The sequence below is a fragment of the Rhipicephalus sanguineus genome, chromosome 2 (genome assembly GCF_013339695.2).
Source record: "Rhipicephalus sanguineus isolate Rsan-2018 chromosome 2, BIME_Rsan_1.4, whole genome shotgun sequence".
NCBI lineage: Eukaryota > Metazoa > Arthropoda > Arachnida > Ixodida > Ixodidae > Rhipicephalus > Rhipicephalus sanguineus.
The window spans coordinates 121,332,084-121,353,090 of NC_051177.1; the positions used below are offsets into that span (position 1 = coordinate 121,332,084).

The 21,007-nt window shown below is 50.4% G+C and overlaps 3 protein-coding genes across 4 annotated transcripts in view; all 3 read right to left on the minus strand.

The window, feature by feature from the left end:
- LOC119383606 (60S ribosomal protein L19) overlaps window positions 1-21,007 on the minus strand; it is a 310,809-nt gene that overhangs the window by 235,140 nt on the left and 54,662 nt on the right. The gene's annotated exons all lie outside the window — the stretch shown is intronic.
- Window positions 1-21,007, minus strand: part of LOC119383607 (uncharacterized) — a 169,815-nt gene that overhangs the window by 144,325 nt on the left and 4,483 nt on the right. The window lies entirely within an intron of this gene.
- LOC125757214 (uncharacterized) lies at window positions 19,367-20,948 on the minus strand. The gene is made up of 2 exons (XM_049412590.1): window positions 20,571-20,948; window positions 19,367-20,149 (listed from the first exon to the last, which is right to left on the minus strand). The coding sequence occupies exons 1-2, from the start codon at window positions 20,800-20,802 to the stop codon at window positions 19,806-19,808; spliced, it is 576 nt and encodes a 191-aa protein (XP_049268547.1). The 5' UTR covers window positions 20,803-20,948; the 3' UTR covers window positions 19,367-19,805.

Genomic DNA, 21,007 nt, shown 5'->3' on the forward strand with positions numbered 1-21,007 from the left:
CTTTTAACTCGTCCAAACAGAACACACCGCCGTCATGGTACGGTAGTGCGTGCTTGTCTTCTTCTTCTTTTCTTTTTCTCTTATTTTTTTCTATCTCTTTGTACGCGCAGTCACCTCATCCTGCTTCACTTCCTGCAGGCCAGCCTTACGGTTTGAAGCCTATACGCGAGATGGGCACAGGCGTAATAATTCATCGATTAATTATTGGAAGAGGCTGAGGGCCCCGGTATTCTCCCAGGCCAACATGTTCTAATGCATAATATAAACACGTCCGTAGTCACTCCGTTCCCTTCCTCTTGTGTGTATACACTGCGCGTGCTCGTTGATTAATCACATTTTTCATAATTCCGCCCGAAGCGTATAGTATACCGGTCGGGATACGATTAACGTACCAGAGGAGATAGCTGCTACGCTATATACAGTTATTGCGTGGACTATGCTGTGGAAGGAGGAAGCTGAGCGAGAGAGAGAGGTTGAGGAAGGGACGTTACGCTGGCAAGAACAACGGAGGCGAGTAGGTCCACGCCATTGAATAAGTGTACCGTTAATTTATTATTCATAAATGAGCGAGATTTTCGAGCCATCGTATAGGCAGATGCCTCCCGAGTAAGAGTGAGGGGCATCAGGAGACAACACGACACTGGCTAATTGGGTATCAGTAGCATTAAAAGGTGTAAACGCGAGAGGGTAGAATACTGGGAGAGAAAATTAAAGGAACAAACAAAGAAACTGCATCAAAAAGCAACAGGGGGTCACACGGCAAAGAAGCCCGGGTACGTGCTAGAGTGTTTCTGTCCATTTTGCAGTGCGCGTTTGCACTGTGTTGTTTGTTTCTTGACTTCAGCCAATGTGTACGCGTATTCCCGTTGATATGTGATAATGACCTGTGAAAAAAAAGTTTTTAAATGTGTAGGAGTAAGTGTGCAAAAATGTACAACACCTTCTGCTCGTGTGACAAAAAGAAAACGCTGACGAAACAGTGCCGCCGTGTCAGTCGATAGAAAACAATGGTGGTCGTAACATCTGAACCTGAGAAACGAATTTTCCTTTCGTGATCATGGTGGGAAAGTATACCGGCGAATACGGAATGCTCAGGAAAGAAAAAAGCAGCTGTATAGGCCTTGATATATGACCGTCTAAAGGAAAGAAAGAAAAAGGGAAGAAAACGAGAGACAATAGAAATGAACATTTGTTTGCGTGAAATATACAAGGTTCCTGAATCACTGCATTACTGGCTTGTATGCGTCACACTCAAAGCGGAACGCTATGAGTTTACCTGAGGCCATCTTTTTCTTCCTTCCTTCCGTTCTTTCTGTTTCTTTCCTTCTTTCTTGCTTTATAACGCGGAACCATGCGCGCAAAAGTCCATTCGAGTTTCATATGCCTCGCGCGAGAGTTATGAACGGTTCTCGGGACAAAAACGAGATGCGGCGAGAAGAAATGGAAAAAGAGAAACTTTTTTTTTTTTCTTTCTTTACGAGGCGTCTTGAGTACTTACACAGGCTGTCCACGGTGAAGTCCGCCCACCGGAGTTCTGCTCTTGGCAGGGAAGACACAGAAACGACTCGGTTGTATATATGCGGACCCTCGCTGGCGTCCCAAAAGCAGCGCGCGAAGCAGCAGCAACGGCCATTCGCTCGTCTACATCCCATAAATCGCGTTTATAGGCGCGAAAACCACGGCCTGCAGCACGGAAGACGCCCACGGGTGGAAGCCACTCGCCGTGCCTAAGACGGCGTGCACGCTTCGTTGCGCCGGAGCTGCGTGCATACGCAGTATACAATCCACATATGTGCGCACATCTTCTAGTCTTATATAAGTGTGCAGTGCCTCTCGGGCGTGTGTTTACCTCAGCGTCGTAGCTGAACAGCCATGCAGTAGCTGTTCGACATAGCACAGAGATAATGTCATGGTATCTGCCCATATAAGCAAAAGTTACATGGCAAGTATTACGGCAGGAAGGGTGTCAGATGGAAGCTCGCGATGAAAAAAATCCGTAAACAGGGGGTGGGTGCTCGAGCCGACGTTTCGACAAGTGGACTTGTCTTCTTCGAGGCTGGAACGGATGAACATTAGTTAATGTGTCACGGATATGACGCATTAGTAGCGAACACTTGTTCATCAAAGCATCGGTACACAGGACGACCGCCAATAGTGCCTCCAAATGTTTCTTTAAATTTGGGAACGGCTGGTATCCGTACACACCGAAGCAGCCTCAAATCTCAATGTTGCTCAAGCACTGAGAAGCATATTTCAGCTTACTTCTGTTGAAATGAGTGTGGAATGGTCACCGCAGTTGACGATAGCAGTATAGTATACTGTCGGATGCAGCCCGGATTCGTCATGTATACAGTTCTGCGAGTACTTTGGTCTGCAAGGTTCAATTCTCATGCATATATGCAATCCCGTTTGTCATGACGACCATAGCCGGAGCCACGAATCTCCGACGTACGACCAATCACAGACCTCGTCCCACTTTCTCACGCGCCAGTAGCGGACAGCTTATAGCGTTCAGTTCGGCTCCACGTCCCTATATTTATATCCTGCGCACCCACAGCTCGACAAACACTGCACGCTTTTGTTCCCCGAGTCCGCACGTTGCGTGGACGCTGCATGTGACAGCGCGTGCGTGCGTGTGAGCATTATGCGTGCGAGGCAAGTTTGACCTTCAACCCTGAGTGTAGCGTGTGCGCCCAGTGCGTGTGAGGGGAGCATACGCACGCACATCTTGTAAAACTACAAGGGAGACTGCTTGTCCCGCGACGCGTAATAAAAAATACCCCCCTCGCATGCGCAGGGGCAGCACACGCTGAAGGTGTATATGTACTCCTGCGGATGTTGCCGCTCGGACGAGGATGCACGCGAGCATGATTTTTTTTACGCGGCGGTGCTTTTCCTGAACGCGACAAACACGCACGCCACCGAAGAGGTGGTGTTTTGTAGCGGCACCGTGGCGACAGGGAGTCGTAGCTTCGAGAAGCCAGACCAGCGTACGTAATGTCCAACCGCCTGCCGCCTCCATAAGCAGTCTTTCCCCGCGAGCACGATCGCGTGACAAGCGGCAATCAAAAGCGTGTGCGTACACATACGACGAAGCGAAACCGTTTTGTAAGTCCCCGTCCAATAATTAATCAGGAGAGCAAAAATACTGCCACGGGTGCGTCAAAGCGTGACCTGGTAAAATGCATTATGTATATACTTCTTTTTAAAATCAGGAATACTCACACAAAGCGCACCCTTCTCTTGGTACCCTCTCAGTTATAAATATAAATGCGAGGCCTGGAGCTGTATACATGCCCCCCCCCCCCCCCCCCCGTATAAAGTTTCTTATTTCTACCACCCTCTTCTAACTGGCTTCCGTCGTGTCGGCGTGCAGAGTACGTGTGTGTTTATATAGGCGGTATACATATGTCACGCGTGTACGAATGAAAGAACTTTCTTTCTTTGCCATTCGCTCATCCTTACTGTGGTATACATATAGCACGGGGCATTTCTACGTAGTTGTACGCAATCAAAATTGGAAGTAGGGGAAGAGGAGGAGTGGTTGTATGATGACTTACAGAACGCGAAATGCCGCACGCGCACACGTGCACCCCGCACTGGCGCAACGCACCGTGTTCCCGAATCGCTTGCGAGTCGAGCAGCGCATCATATACGAAACGGGTCACACCACGGAGTATATAGAGCTATATGGCGCTCGCATGCCGCCCGCCTTGTCCCCGTAGTAAATATACCGGCTCCGTAGCTTTCCAAGTTGTTCCTTATTTTTTTTTTTTTTTTTTACGGGCGGGCAGAGGTTTGCAGGGATGCGTTATCTTCGGCTGCAGACGTTCCCGGATCCCCCCACCCTCCCCCTCGGTCGGAGCATGAAGCTAGCGCGAGGTGTGCGAGCAACTCTGGCACATTCCGATGTAGTGCAGGCAAAATAAAAGGCTCCTTCCACGAATCGAGGCCGACAGCTTTGTTCTCGCCTGCAAAGCTGCGCGCGAGTTTGTGTATAAGCTGTGGTATAGGATTTCGGTGAAGGAAAAATGGAACTGTAGAAGTTAAGTATAATGACGGAGCCGCGACGATCCTCTTTGTGTATCTTTTTGTGCTGTGGGAGAGCACGAAGCGTTAGCGTGAGTGTCGCTTTCGCGAGCTCTCGCACAATGCCTCGATCGCATCCCGACTGTGTGTATACCTGTGGAGCTCGCCGACGCAATCGTTTGCAAAGATTGTGGAGCCGCGGCATGGATTTCTTAGGAAACAGGTTTTGTCCAGTGAGGTGTTACACAGACTTCACCAGGAATGTTCGTGAACAGGTGCCGTTTAAGTGGCGTACTTTACATAGTAAGATCCGTGTCGTCATGCTATGTGTAAGGCCGGCTGTGCCGTTTTGGAGCATATATACATACATCCGGCACTTCGTAATGTATTCGTTATGCTCCATGGCGATGTTATAATACGTGAACAAAGTAAATTATATAGTTTGCCAAAAGTACAATAGTTGATTATCGTTGGTCAGACAAAGAACAGAATTTTCTGTTATTTCTTTCTTTCTTTCTTTCTTTCTTTCTTTCTTTCTTTCTTTCTTTCTTTCTTGCGACCAAGACAATTTCAACGTATACAGATCTTCCTCTGATCTTTGTTGATCGAGTACTCCTCATTTTCACTGACGAACGTATATATTGAATGGCTTGTAAAGCGCTTCACATTACCAGATGGCCATCGTATATAGTTTTGCCAAAGCGTTGCACTCGGTCGCCGTCTCTCGCACAAAACGGCGTATCGATTTCATTGACCGTACAGTCTACTCAGACAAGGTATACAATGTATAGAGGGACATTCAAGTCGCTTAATCGCTTTTAAATACAAAACCCTAACGAGCCGGTTCTTATCACGACTTCACGCACTGTGCTCAGCCAGCCTTGTACAAACAGCCCCTATGAACTGTCAGGGGAACAAAAATCGGTCAAATTCGGATCGCAGTTGACTGTGGAGAGGTTGCAAGTTAACCTTTTTTTTCTGTTTGCTTTTTTTTTTGTTCTTGCGCCAACAGTGCAGACTCTATGCCCCGAAAGACTGCCTGCAACATGAAACGATTCGGTCTCGTACACTTCCTTGTTTCGCTGCCTGGCCATCGATCTAGTGCAGCGGATAATGTACGACCCATTGCAACACCGCCCATATAGCTGATGATGCTGCGGTTGACATGTCTACAGAGGGGAGAGTATAAGCGAGATATGTCGTGGAAATAGAACAGAAATGGATCGGTGCAGCCTGCTCTTTTAAAGAAAAAAAAATATTTGCTCGCCATCAACGAGAGAACTCGCTTGAAAAAAGGACCAGCCCGCAGAGCGCGCGCACACACACACAACACGCAATTAAGGTTTTCAATTCCATGTGTCTACGTATCCCCGAAAACGCGCACACGACTGTCGAAATTTCAGAACATGTTATAGAGCTTTCACAATATATTGTCACAAGCAAGCAACTTGATGGACATGACAGACAGCGTCAGCGGCCCCGACGCACATGCACTGAAGAACCCTCAAATACGTTTAGTGCACAGCTCGAGCCCCCAACGCACGATGCGTCCACATTTCTAAATCTTGCTTATTAACTACTGAAAGCTCCCCAGACATTTTTCTTTCACAAAGCTTTCACGCCAGCGTTGCATTTAGTTACCGTGTAAACAGAAAAATCTCAGAATATGCCAGATTGTTCATAATAAACGTACTTGAGGGTTCTTTAGCGCAAGCAAGTCGAGGTCATAACAACACGAACAGCTCCGACTTACAGCTGAATTATCATTCACTTGAGATCACACGCGCCATATATCTAATCTGCGCACATCATCGAAATATGAGAGCGCTCGTCCTGTCATAGCGTTTTCCTTCTGACCTCGTTTTGTACGCGCACTTTACGTTCACGATGAACGCGAAGCCTTTAATTAGTAATGCGCCTCGCAACGTAAGCGGTTGTCCATTCACTGCGCGCTCAGCTAATTCCGTGACGCCGAAAAAAAGTAAATAAAGAGAATGCAACCGAAGCCGTGAAGAAGAAAGATGAGAAGGGTGCGTGGGGGGTGGGGGTGGGGGGTAACGGAAGCTGGTCTACACAATACATTCTCGGCAGCCAGCCGAACGCTGTGCCTATAGGATATACTATATACTCGCCACGGCCTCGAACTTCACGAAGGACGCGCGATCTCACGTGCACGGATCCCACGGGCTCGGAAAGCACGAAGGTAAAGCGCTCCAGGTTCCGCTTTCGATCACGCGAGGCACGCTCGGATCTCGCCCTCCCCCCCCCCCCCCCCCTGACGTCCGCTGCGCGAAACACACGCCGCAAGGCGCCGCCACCGCGATGCCTTCGTGCATGCGCGCGAGCTTCGCGTTGTGTACTTCCACCGTCGTTGCTAGGTAGAAAGGTAGTGCATACATCTACGGTGTCTGTATAGACTGCATGCAAGCGCACGACGGAAAGATTGTACACGCGAACCGACCTTCCGACGGCCTCATCCTTGTACCTGCCCTCTTCTCTTATTCGGTGACCTCTGTTGCACTTTCACTCGAGGTGAAACATGAGCTCGCTTTGAGCGTGCCTCCTTCTTTCGTTCACGAGCTCTGGAATGTGAGGAACGAGTGATAATGAAAGAAAACCGGGTGCTTCTCTCCCCCCCACCTTCTCTCCAGTTATCCAAGTTCGATAGTGCGACCCATTACGGGCATTGCACGTCGTGCAGCGTTTGCAGCCACATCGCGGATGCGTGTTTGAGAGTCGTGTGCGTTGCGTGCACGAGGTTATGTAGCGTGACGCGGTGTTCGTAAGAGCACGAATATATAGATATATTGATGAGATGAGTATATACGCGGAACCAGGACAACGTGAGTGCGTGTATCGGGAGAGAAAGTTGGAACGCTAATTTTCCGGCGTATGTAAACATTGCGGTGCGGAGATATATATATATATAGATAAACGGAACGGATCGGGCGATGAGATGGCCGACCGTGTATCGATGTTTCAGCTCATGCGAGAAACAAGCATGTACTATGCGGGAAACTAGAACGAGAAAAATAAAATTAAAAGTGTGCTGTGGACGGGGGCCCATGGTAACGATATTGGGGACCACCGTGATTATCATGCACGGTGGGGTGATAGGGGAAATATGCAGGCGAGGCGAAATGCGCGCCCATCTGGATGATTCCTTTTGTGGTCATCATGCATATGGCAAAGTAGGGTCACGCACAACACTCCCCCCCCCCCTTGTGTTCCCTTTGTCATGTTGTAGCTGTTCTTGAAGAAGATAGATGGATAAGTACAACCACGAAGTAGAACGTTGAGCGTCGGCGCCTTGTTGTGCGTCATCCTTAAAATGCAGAAATTCAGCTCTGAATGAATGCAGCCCGGTAGACTGGTTATAAGCAAATTTTCACAAGTTAAAAAGAAGTTAGGAGAGTTCAGCACACCGTTAGCTTGTACTACCAGGTTAGGTTATAATGTCCCATCTATCATGCAAGAAAGAACAGCAGGTTAGCGAACAGTGTGAGTACAAGGATTACACGACATCGACGTACGGTTGGACCTCGCACGAAGACAACTATCACGCAGTCACCTCGCGGAGATTACATAGTCGAGTGTCCGATCCTCGAAGGCTCGAAGTAGCGTAGCTAGATTTTTTTGTACAACACTCCAATATTCGGAACACCACCACCTACATACATATCTGTACAATGATATCCCAGTACGAGTACCGGCACTCTGTATATAAAAGACTTCGAACGTAAGATACACCCACTTACACGCACTTTGTGGAGCTACTTGCACTCACACCCAGCACTCGGAATATAAATGAATCCCTGCTCTCATTCAGTCCCTTCTTTCCCACCGTCCAGTACATGGAAGGAGGCAGAGGGCGAACATGACTGCGCACCCAGATTCGGATCTCGTTTCCTCGAGCCCGTGCGCTCACAGCCCCTTCTCGCTCGTTTAGCATTTCAATAAAATCGCAACCCGCAGGGGCTCTCGAATGCGAGCTCGAAAAACTCCAGAACCGCTCCTTCGTCCGTCCGTCCGTTCGCACGGCCTTCTTCTGTCTTGTTTTGCGCAGCTGAATATCGCGACGAACGGGTCCGATCCGTATGCACGCATATAACAACGCGCGCGCCAGACGAACAGCGCGACGCACACTGCAGGAACACTCTCAGATATGCAAAGTAGCACGTGTTATAAGAACGCGCGCAGTCGCGGAACAATATACCGCACAACATGCGGAGGGGCGTTCTCGAAAGCGGTGGGTTCAAGTTCGACCTGATCGACACGAAGGCACGCGCACGGGGGGTTTTGCCGCGAGCCTCACGGACAGACACAGCATCCGTTTGTCCTGAAGTTCTTTTTGCTTCCATCCCTGGTATGTTGAACCGTAAAGGAAATAGGATGAAGGGGAGGGGAAAAGAGGCTCCTGTTGCGTTCCCCCGCACGGACGGCTTCCACATCACCGTCGACGCCAGCGTTGTCGCCGGTCGAAATGGTCTTGGTTCTTCACCGCTGGTACGGCGCAGCGACCCCACCAGCGACCGCAGAGAGAGCGAAGAGCTGATTAGAAATTCATAAGGCCGGAAATAATGGCCGCCACTGGAGCGCGGGGGTCGCTTTCTTGCGTCTCTTTTTTGGTGCGGTGGCATACGTCCGTCCCGGGTTCGGTCATGTGTGGCATCCCCGCAGCCCCTCTCTGTAATGGTCGCCGGTGACGCGCCGGGAGGCCAGGCCCCCCGACGCGCCCGCCGCTTTACTCCGTGCGTAGAATAGCCCCCACCACTTTCACTCCCCCTCGCAACCCCCTGAACCTCGCCCCCCCCCCCACCCACACACACAACCGCCCCCGCCCCCTTGGCCTTCGCAGCGTGGGGCACTAGCACGACTTCGACGAATTCGGCAATTTCTTTGGCTCAGGTTACGCTGGCAACGCAACCACCCCTCCACTCTTCCAATATACATAAGTAGAAAGAAAGGCATGCCTTGTTTGGCTGATTTGTTGCTTTTCGTTTCCATTTTTTTTTTCTTTCAGTTGTTACGGCATTGTCGGCGGGAGAACGTCGCGGACAATGGACGCTTGCAGACCAGCGGGAGTCGTGCTTCGGACGACCAGATAGATTTAATGGCCTTGGCCGGGGTCACTGCAACGCACGTGCTACGTGCGCTCAACGCTATGTCGGTGGTGATCTTCGTGGTGTCATTGCAACAAGTGTGGAAGTCAGCTGATTACGTCACTGCGCTCCTAATTAGAGCTTCCTCCCCCCAGTCGCATTGTAAGAAATGTTACATAAGTAATTACATATCCATGGAAAAGCCGATAAAAACTTGCGCGTTGTGCAGTGGCGTAAGCAGAACTTTTTTTCGGGGGGGGGGGCACCTCCTTGATCTGAAGTAGGGGCCGGGCAGGCATATGTCGTCGATCGTCATTTTGTGCTCTCTATGCCATAGCAAAAAAAAGTTTCGGGGGGGGGGGGGGGGGGAAGCACGGGCCCGTTGTGCTTCCACTCCCCCCCGGCTACGCCACTGGCGTTGTGTGTGTGTGCTCCTCTATCGTTATGTTGTCATTCTTTTCTCCCTTTCTTAATTGACCATACCAATGGCAAAATCTTGGAAAGTTCATTTGACCGCTGACATGACCAGGGCCGCGCTGAAGTTGCGTTGCGGCCGGGTCGTGACTTGGCACAACTCGCAACATCCTTTCATGACCGATGAACGGGGCATGCAACACTCAAAAGACCTAAAAACAGGCCCAACAAAATATGACCCGCATTAGACGCTGAAGAACGTAATGTGTTCACATTTCTTAGATCATGCAGCTGTACCTGAAGCGCACAAATTTTGCTCTCTCTCTCCGCCTTTATGTGTAATCTTTACAGGTGAACTGTGCTCAGAGTATGCACTTTGTTGACAATGACGTCATAAATCAAAACTCTCTGCAGCGCGAAACTTTCACTGAAATCCAAATAGTTATAGAAAATTAACCAAGAAGGCTCCAATTAATTCACTTGCCTGGCACTATCGTCGCGTGTCGAAGCAAAGGCGGGACTTCATTAGGAGCCAATTAATTGGCACGACACATATCCTATAATGCAAGCGCTTCCGACAAGTGTTTGGTAGACGAACGTTACGAAAGAGGTTACGGCAACGATGCCGGCACAGGTTTACGTAACCCATGTCTGTACCGGAACTTCCCGGAACAGATCGTTACAGATTGATAATTCCTGCATACTGCGCTGCACCAGAAATTTGCGTTCACACAAGTCACGAGCAAACAACAGCTGCGCAGGAACCCTGCGCGCTTCGTTAGCTCCCTATTCCCTCATCCTAAAGAGAAAAGAAAGAAAAGCAAAATACCTTCAAACATGCGATATGTACTATCGTATACTGTGGTGCTTCCAGCTGCGAATTTCGCCGCCAGCTATACAGGATAATTTTATTAGTACGCACAGAGGCGACATAAGGCTGTCTATTTGAACTCATCCCATCTGACTGCACACACAGACGTGCGCAGGGGGGGGGGGGGGGAGTCATTGCAATGAAACTTGAGCCCCCCCCCCCTCACCTAATGGAAGACCCCGCACACGCCTATGTCTACATAGCATTGCAAGGAGCACTTGACAACGATGATAATGTTCTCATCCAAGCCGCGACGAGCTTCGCATACCTGTACGCAGAACATGCCCTCGCTCCTTTTGTGGCCTGATGACAAAACTATACACGGTCGTCGAAAATGATAGCGCGTGGCGTGAGGACACTAGAAACTCACATGTGGAGAATGTTCTTTCTTGTTATTCCGGTGATGTCGACGCTCTTCCGAAAGCGGGAGCGCATATCTTCTCATTAATTAGAAACTACGCTTTCCAGTATACGCTTATCGAAAGAACTCGCGTCTGCGCGCTCGCGGGACGCCCAGAACACTGGCGCACTGGACGTCCCGGCGCATCCACTCACTGAAAGCTATCTGGTGAAATGTAATCTTTCTCAAGACCTAGCTCGTTCATCCCGGGCACCCAACGTTCTGACTCACAAAAAGAAATAAATAAAATGAAATAAAAGGCGGACAGAATTCTTCACGTCGCTTGTCTACGCACTGTTCCTCCCAACCAAGGTAATGTATGCAGGGAGCCGTTGTTCCAAACGCGCTGCTCCCACTTATATGAATATGGATCACCGCAGAACCTTGGCACGACGACATGGATGCGCCTGCCTCACCTCGACCGGCAGGGAGGCACCGCAACAACATTCGCCTGTATCGGGTGTGGCCTTTCCTGCACCTGGGCAATGAAGCGTTTTGACGTTAAAGTGCGCGCTGCTCATCGTCTTTTTTTTTTTTTCACTTTTCTATTAATGTAACACTCGGTGATACTAACAGGGCAGGCAAGCGCTAGCTTGCCGTCTATACTGGTAAGAGCAAGAAAGGGGGAGAGGAGGAGTGTGGGGGATTAAAAGTAACCAAAGCTATAGGCTTCACTCCGTACGAAGATCAGCTTAAAAGTGGTAACCACACGAAACACGCGTTGCCGATACGGCGTCACCACGTCTGTTTTTGCAAGCCGTGCGCTGATAAAGCAGGGAGCGGTGATTTGCAACCGGATTTGCAAACACGGTTCACATCACGTTGTCGCTTTGAGTTATACGTTCACACGGAGCCATGATGGCGGCGGGGCGTGGTGGGCAGCGTGCAGCACGAAATAAGACGCGGCCCCCGCCTTAAATTCGCCTAAAGTTCGTATGCGCTTCACGTGGTTCGCGCGCTAGCCTTGCATAAACGGACACCCGGCGACGTACGATGCGCAGAGCTCATCGTCGATCGCATCTTCGGGTAATGGAACGAGTGTGTGTACACAAACCGGAGGGCGTAGATCATGCTCGTGCCGTATTATCCATTTAGAGAGAGAGAGAGAGAGATGAGAGGAGGTATGGGATAAGCCGCTCAGGGGGAGGTGGAGGACGGGGACTGGGCGGGCGAGGCAAGGGCAGCGTACAGGACTTTCGGATCGTCCCTGGGAGGGGTCCACGAAGGAACAGGGAGGCCAAACGATTGCCCCAAGAGTGTGAGAGGGAGGCTGGGGGTCACAGAAGTAGGGGTCCAGCTCAAGCTTAGGAAGCGCCGCCGCCCATTCCAGAAGGGGGCGGTGGGGGGGGGGATGAAACAGAAGAAGCGATAAAAAAGGTGGACGACACAGCAACGGCTCTCACTCGAGAAGATACCGCGAGAGCATCCAGCCGACTCTTAGAAAGAAAAGAAAAAATATATATATGCCGGCCGGTTTGGTTTCTCTTCCTCTTTTGTTTTACCTTCAGCTTCCTCCCTTTCTTTAGTTGTTCCGTTTCTCGGCAGTTATGGCTTCTTCCTCGCGGCGCCCGTATTAAGCTGTCTCCGCACATACCGACGACCGAGAGAATCTGCGCAAGCCGCAGTGACAAACGCGAGCGAAGCAAAGACAAAAGTAGCTGCCGCCGCGAGGAATTGGGTGTGTGCTATGAAGAAGAGCGGAGAGTAGAGGAAGAAGGCATCACCGCAGTCGGAGCAAGAGGCCGCCGTCGCCGCTTGAGGAAAAAAAGATCAATCACGATATCTTAACTGCGACTGCGAGACGGGATGTCGTTTCGGCTTTCGCTCGGCTCGGATGATCTCGCGCCATTGGGTTCCACCAGAGTGAGCGCGGTGATTTCTAGAATGAAGAAGAAGAAGAAGAGACAGCCCTAGTGCCTCCTCTTCCTAGCTTCCTCTTCTTTCCACTTAGTATCAAGTCGGGGACGCCACCAAACGACACCCGTCGTACAGCAGATTAGCTAAGAATTTAGACGCATACGAAGAAGTACGGAAAGAAAACAACTGTGGGGTGTGTCAGCTGAGACGCTCAAACACTCGTGAAGTGATGTCGATGGTCTTGCTGGTAAAACCGTACCCCCGTTAGCGAGGCCCCAATTTGACAGCGCTCCCCCAAGGGCAATGCGACGTTGAGAAGCGCCGGAAACGGGATAAGGAGAGCTTGAAGCTACGACGTGGCGAGATTCGAAAGTTTCGCTGATACAAAGTTACAAAGCAAACAAGCAAGAGTTAAAGGGGGCGTCAAGTAGCGAGGTTAAATGAAGCAGCTTTAAGCCGCAGGGTTATATAACGTAGTCTTTGAGGCTCTTTCGTGTCGTTCGTTTGGCGAAGAAAGGCAGATGGAATATGACGTGAAAACGAATGCCAAGCAACGCACGTTTCCTTTTTTTTTTTTTTTTTTTGTGGTGCGGATATCATGGACCTCGCAGTCTTATTATCCTTGCGTCCCGTGACAGGTTTCAGAACACTAAGCCCAGCGTTAACGGCGTATAGCTTCCTGACGTGCTCGCAGCTCGAGATACGGCATCCCTGCGTCCCCTATTTATTTATCTTTCTCTCTTTCCGTTACGTCCGTTATTTCCGGTTGTCTGCCACGTTAAACCTACGAAAATGCAGCTCAAGCTTTAGGGTTTGTTCCCGGGAATTCACCGGGCATTAAACGAAGGAATTCGACAACCCAGCGTTAGTAAAGGAAGAACCATCGCAACTACACCGCGGCTATACACACTACCACTTTCGCTCAAGCTGTCGTCAGTCAACAGAAACATGAACAAAATATTTTTTTTTTAGTTATTGTTATCGTTATCTCCTTTTCTATTTCAACAATCTGCGCGAACGACATTCCCTGCTTCAGTCGCAGCAATGCGACGCATTTTTCGTCCGAGAGGCGACGCCCCGCGCGGATACCATTCACACACGAACAAATCGGTGCGCTCTCGATTTCGATAGTCGGAAGCATGCCGAAAGACGCCACGACAGAAGGAAAACCTCACACCTTTCTCTCTCTCTCTCGAGTATCCTCTCCCTCTTTCCGGCACAGCGCAACACTGCAGAACTGGACGACCGTGGGCGTCAGGAGGCAGAGGTGATCTTTAACGACTTCGACACCCGCAGCGCGACTCGATGTTCGCTTATTTTTTTTTTAACCCCACAACTCACACCACTGCCCACATATATTGGGGAACTCGCACCGGGTATAGGCAACGTGCGCATACGTCACTTTCTTCGCGTCAGTACCGAGCAACGTACGTAAATATGTTTTAACAAGACTGTTTGTTGGCCTAGTTGGTACTTGCTTAGTGACATCTTTTAGCCGCGAAAGAGCACAACACAAAGGAAAGAAACACACAACGACAGGACGGGCGGCCCGTCCTGTCGTTGTGTGTTTCTTTCCTTTGTGTTGTGCTCTTTCGCGGCTAAAAGATGTCACTAAGTACGTAAATATGACGCGCAAACGCATCAGAATCTCGCGCCAGCTGCTACGATGGGCGTTTCCGCCCCTGCGTCTTGTGCTGCAGCTGCTTGGAGAGGAGGAAAATGAAATCGGCTTTTCTCGGGCCGCAGCAGGAGAAGAACTCCAGTCTCGCCCGCGTACAGTGTACTTCGTACACGCGATTCGAGCAAGAAGAGGCGGAGTGTGCGAAACGGCCAGTGCCGAGGCGAGATTGGGAAGCAAATAAGTAGACGAAGAAGGTGGCAAGCTCCTCCGCGGGCACGGCCGGCGAACATGAAACGGGCCGCACGCACCACGCTGCTTGCCTGAGAAGCGTTGCACCGGGTGACATATTCGCTCGGCACGCAGCCTCTCTTTGATCGTGTTCCGCCGCGTTCTCGCTCCTATCGCGGATTTACATAAAACAACCGATGGGCTGCAGGGGTGCGAGGCAAGGGCGTATGCTGGATGGAATACGAGGTACACAGGCTTGTGTAGTACGTGAGCTCGCGAAATGCGAAAAGTTGACTGCGAGGTGAAAAAAAAAAAAGAAAAAAAAGAGGAGAGTCGAGCGGTGAAAGGAGAAACGTCGGTTGACTCCGAAAGCAAAGCACATTGCGGAGGTAGGCATATATATGCAGAGATAAGTGTGTATCTGTGAATCGGGACATGTAACGCCGTGTCAGCGCCCTCACTGTCGCAGTTGATCCAAAGGTTGCCGTCGTATAGTGGTGCGGTTGTTCTGAAGAAAAGCGTTTTCGCAGTTGAGCATATATGTTAGCGAAAGAGTCCGCGTACTCAGTTTCCACTAAAGCTTTTTTTATTATTATTGCGACCTATACAGGCACGTCTTCCAACATTGCTGCGGATAACGTATGCGAAGTCACTCGTCGTATGGGCGCGTCGAGCCAGTCCTGTTTACATATTTCCGAAACGGCGTATAACGGTGAATACAAAACGCGCGCGAGTGGTGCACCGAATTGCCGCCCGCGTATATACAGCGCGCGGTACTTTTCTTCGATAAGCAAAAAAAAAAAAAAGGGCAACCCGCTGACTTTTCAGAAACAAATGTGCCGATATCCGTTACTTATACAAACCTATTTCCTCGCTGGGGCCCATATTCGCTCGCGATCGCTACTGGCGACGAGTTCTTGTCGATTTTGCCTATCGTTTCCCAGTACCCCATCTCTCGCAAGTCAGACTCAGACACCGATACGGGCGTCTTTGCAATCACCCACTTAACTATAACTATATCTACCACTATTCTACAAGTGTAGACAACGCAGGGGCGTAGCCAAGGGGGGGGGGGTTCAAACCCCCCCCCCCCCCCCCCGCCGAAATTTTTCAGTTTTGCTTGCGTATATATACACGCACACATACAAACGCACGCACGAAGATACATAAAGTATGGTTGAACCCCCCCCCCCTCGAAAAAAATTTCTGACTACGCCCCTGAGACAACGGTTGTGATTGCGCAAGGGCATCAGGGATACTGGACGAGGGACAAGTGCGATTGCTTGAGGGATATTGGGTGTTATTGCATAATTAAGGGTCACATTCTATTGGAACGAGGAATCCGAAACGTCATTTTATTTTATTTTGACATTGGTCAGTATCCTGCTTATTAACAATGACTTTACCTAACCAGACGGTACTCCGTCGAACTCTGAACTAAGGGTATAAAGAGCCGCGCGAACCACCGCGTGCATTCGCTATCACAGGGTCGACGCACACCCCGCATCGAAAGCATACACACCATAGAGGGCGCGTCATGACACAGTAGATTCCACCCTCCCAACCCTGCCTTCCTAACCCAGCCCTCGATGTAGCAGATGCGTCCACGACCGCGTGACTGCGTGGCCGTCGCGGTTTTTTCGTGGCGGTCGCCGCGCCAGAAAAGCCAACAGAACTTCAATAGCGCGGTGTAACTAAAGTGGTGCCGGTGCTTTGCAGAGAAGAGCGCAGCGCCGGCTGTGCCGGAAATCCTCGTGCCACACGACCGCCATGTATTTGCTCTCCCATTGATTCGGACGCATCGTTCACAGGAGTATCAATCATCCCTCTCCCCCTCAGCCTCCTCTGTAAGCACGAACCCCCCCGCTTCCCCACAGCGCAGCATGCATTCAGCGTAAATGGCCTTTCGCAAGCATGCAATCGCCCGTTAGCTTCCTCCTCTATACAACCAGCGTCCAAACTTTATAGGACCCCCGCCAGTCCAAACTATCCGGTGGGTCGAAAACGCGCCAGCGTCAGTGGCTTAACTGAGCGATATTAGTATTCCTTTCTTTCCTTTGTCCAGTGACCCGCTATATGAGTTGGGAAATTCGTGCCTGCATCGCGGGTCAGGGACAGCAATATGCAAATGAGTGGTTCATGTAGCATATTTCTGGCCAATGTGCCAAAAAAAAAAAAAAAAAAAACGAAGAGCAGGCCCATAGTTCCGTTCCTAGCCTCCGATAGAATATTTTCACCTCAGTCTGACGAATGAACGTCCTCCCCCATTCCGCTCTTTCCCAATAAACGCGCAGCTATACAGGCTCAACACATGACGCCTCAGCAAGCGCCCCCTACAGGAGGGCGCGCAGTAGCATAGCTCGCTTGGCCTATCGTGAATGTCACACAGTCCTCGTTACATAACGAAACCAACGACGCTGTCCTGGTGTGCCTATGCATATGCCTCGTTTCCGCTGCGTGTAGAGTGTGTGTGCATGAAAAGGCCGGGAGAAACGACGCTGCATATTGCGAAGCGACGTTGTATGGGACGAGTAATTAGTGCGCGACTCGCTGACCCGTGCCGCAGGAAGCAAGGCTGCCGCCGCACGTGTAACAATACAGCCCGCACAGAGCGACAAACTGCGCCGGCACTCTTCTATATACAACTTCGTCGACAGTTGAGTGCATGCAGTGCGTAAGTCAGCTACCGAATGGGGAGCAGCAGCTATATGGTGGGACAGCCGACTAGTTTGGTTAGTGGGTTTTAACGTCCCAAAGGGACTCGGCCTATATTAGAGATGCCGTAATGGAGGGCTACGGACAATATTGACCACCTGGGGTTCTCTAACCTGCACTGACATCGCACGTAAGACCACTGAAATTACACGCTACTGTTATCAATTATGATACGCGGCCAATTCCCATTGGGATTTTAGCAGGATGGCACATATAGAACAATAAAAACGTGAGTAAATACAACATTCACCGACATTAAGCGTGAACGTGAATTTCTGCAGTGTAAGGTAGTACGACGTGCCCGCCAGGGATACGATGGTAGTAAACTGTAGTGAACACTGTAGTGAACGAAGAGTACAGCAGTGACGTCATCAACGGGCCTGCCTGCGCGCGAAGTTCGATTAACAGCAAATCAATCCGGCCTTCATTCGCGATAAGCGCAAAAAGTTCCGAAAGATCGTGATTTAAGCTCGTTTCCTTTTCAGTGTCCCATCGGGAAATCCTTTCTTCGCCCATGATTCAGAGCACGTCTGCGAAATCTGTCTCCGTGTCTGTGGCGAACAGGAAATGTAGTTAAAGGACAAAGATCCAGTGTATTGATGGATTCTCATTTCCTCTTCCCCTCACCCTTCGGACTCGCTGTGAGATAGCCCACACATACAAATTCGCTGATATTATATTCCTCCCGACTCCCAGGCCCGCGTTGGAGCCGCAGTGCACGTTCGAGGTAACGCGGTCAATGAAATCGGCATATGATAGCTCGTTTCACTAAACCAATTTAATATTTGTGGTGTTCTGTCACGCGGCACGTCATTCATCTCCACGTGGCATGGCTGGTGCAGTGTCTATACCCGTCAAATCTCCGTTTCGCCATTGGTCAAGATGTGGACGAAGCCAGACAAAGAGGTACAAATAAATAATTCGGGAAACGATAGGAAAAAAATAATAAATCGAGCTATGGGCATATCAGCGCTGAAGGAACATTTTGCCAATGTCCGGCGCCATGCCTGTATCCGTACGTGATGCGGTTTCTGATTCGTGCGTACAACTTCCTGAGTTGCTGACGATTTTACTTCCTATATATATATATATATCTGTGCCACACGGGCACGAGAAATGACATTCAGTAGTTAAGGCCTTAAATTCCTGAATGGCACTTTCTTTTTTGTCTGGGCGGATCTCGAGCGCGCCTAAACTCATGGAGGAAGGAAAAACTAAGGAGAGGCCCTATCGTATCCCAATGCATTGCGAAAAGTGTGGCGGAAGTGACGTCAGATTTATGGGGCAAACAAGCCGATATGGGGCAAACAAAACAGCAGACGCCCCGCGGCGTGCTCTCCGCGGTGGTTCGGTTCTGTTCGGATTTGTAGTCCCGGCGTAAACTTAGCGCGTATTGTGCGGTTCGCACGCAGTAAAATGTTGCAAGAAGACGTTTACCAGGCTGTTCGTGCGCGGCAGGCCCGAGCGTTGCGTGCTGAAGTTCTTCGAGGAGCGTTTTTGTGCAACAGTACAGAAATTACCGGTACGTGCCGTAATCAAAAACATTCTGCCCCTGCCTCATCGTATTCGAACTCACCTAGCAGTGACTTACGCGTTCTGCTGAGCGTTAGGCCTTTCTTTTCCTTTCTTCTAGCCCGATTAGCGGTTCTTTGTTCGTGTATATGGAGTGAGCGCAGTAGCTATTCGGCGCAACGCCAACCTATAGTTGACGTAACTCCACGTCGAAAAGAAGACACCGCCGTATTGTATACGCGATCGTGCACGTAAAGTTTGTAATTCCAGTGCGCACACAACACAAGCACGCAGCGAGCGCACACCGCGCGATACATACATCACGTAGTCCGATAACAACAACAAAAGTTTATTGCCCTTTCGCTTGAACGACACAGCCTCTAAAACGTACAATGTCTTCAGCGCATGGTACGTACGGCGCGTCAGACGCCAAAAACAAAATTTCACGTATGTTCCGAGTTGACACAACGAGTAAGAAGCAACAGAGCGCACATCCGAGTGCTCCGCATGCAAATACCATGCCTTAGTGATCAGTAATGAAACGAACGTATACGTACACATGAAAAGTGACACGCGGCACTGCTCGCAGTATACACGCGATTTGCACAGGGTATACATAGTTTTCATGTGACGTCACACCGTCGTCTGCTGGCGGTGTCCGCCATGTTGGAGAACAGCGACAAACGCGCGCGAGCATGCCCAAGCGTGCGCACGAGTGTTCATCGCTGTCTTCCTGCAGTCTGTCGGCGTGGTAGTCATTGATTTTGCTACTTGCGAGCTATCGAGTGTTTGAATGATGGCGCCTGTCAGGCGGAAGGAATTCTGCCCGTCATATTTTGCCGAGCTGGTGGGTCCGATGCGTGCACGTTATGAAGCGAAGATCAGCATGTGCGATGGAGTTGACCCCTACACGTTGTGCGCCGGTACTGACACGACGACGGACGTGGAGCTGCTACCGGTTACGACGCATGCCGACATCGTGAACTATTTGGTGCTGTGGACGAACCACGTATCGCTCACCGAAATGAAAGCTTACATGTCACTTGAGGCTCACAACTACTTCACCAGTGGCCGTGTGAGCGGCGTGACAGCAAAGCGGCTGCCCTCCAAGCGCGTCATCGTGTTGAGCGAGGTAAAGTAATTCAGCAGGCGCCTCTTCACTGAAGTGATCGTCTGCATCGACCATTTCAGGCGAAGGATGGTCAACCTCTGCCGGCTGAATGTTAGCTGCGTTCGCGGCTGTGGCCACCTTTCTTTTCTTTTTTTTTTTGCCAGCCGATTTTTGGCGCGCTTGTACCGAGAAGTAGAGTTAACGCCCGGTGCTGTGCAGTTGCTGTATCCCAAGTGTTGGCTCGGCACCCAATCCGGGTTTGTGTTGTCCATTAGACTCGCTGGCTGTCCTGCAAATTACAAAACATCAACAGTGAAAACCTGGCGCGCTGTTGCATGTGAAATTGCGACATCCGCGCGAAAACGGTCTCGTTACAAGATGTTACGAACAGCGCAAAATTACAGAAGGCACTCGCGATCATTAGCCCGATGTGAACGGCATTTTCAATGCACGGTACAAACAACACGCATCGAGCATGTTAAACTCAGCAGTTTGGTGCAGACAGTGACATTTTAACTAGATTGCAGTACGCGCGGATCGCAGTCGAAGGTGCCCGTTAAGCAGCAGAAGATCCGGAACGGGCTCGAACGCGACCCGGAGAGCTTCTGCGAGGTTTAAACCGCTGCACACACAGCGACGGCTGGGTTGCAGGCGATTGTAAGCGGTGGCGTTAATTTTTTGAAGTTTTCGCTTCATCCTGTTTTGCTTACCTGAGATGAAACGCCGACCGCATACACGGATGTAATCCAGGTTCTTGAGGCCCTTTCTGTTGATGCGAGCGAGCCAGAGACGACGACGCTGCTCCGACAACACTTTCGTGCGGTCGCATTGCCGAGTTATCACTTTCGGCAATCGGTAGAGCCCGGTTCTTGGCTCCAGGTCCATTTTCTGTGCGGCAGACGTGCTTCTCGCACTGCAGCCAGTCATCGCACACATCGGCATTGCGACGCCGCGCTGTTACTGAACCCGCACAACGCGAAAATATCGGACCTGCACACGCACCCAACGATAACACCGCGCTAGCAGTTCACCATCATGGCGGCCACCTATCCCACAAGCCCCAGTTGTGACGTCCGTGAAAACTATGTATACGCAACAGCTGGGCATTGCGTAGCTTTCCTAAAGAACACACACAAAAGAGCAGCAT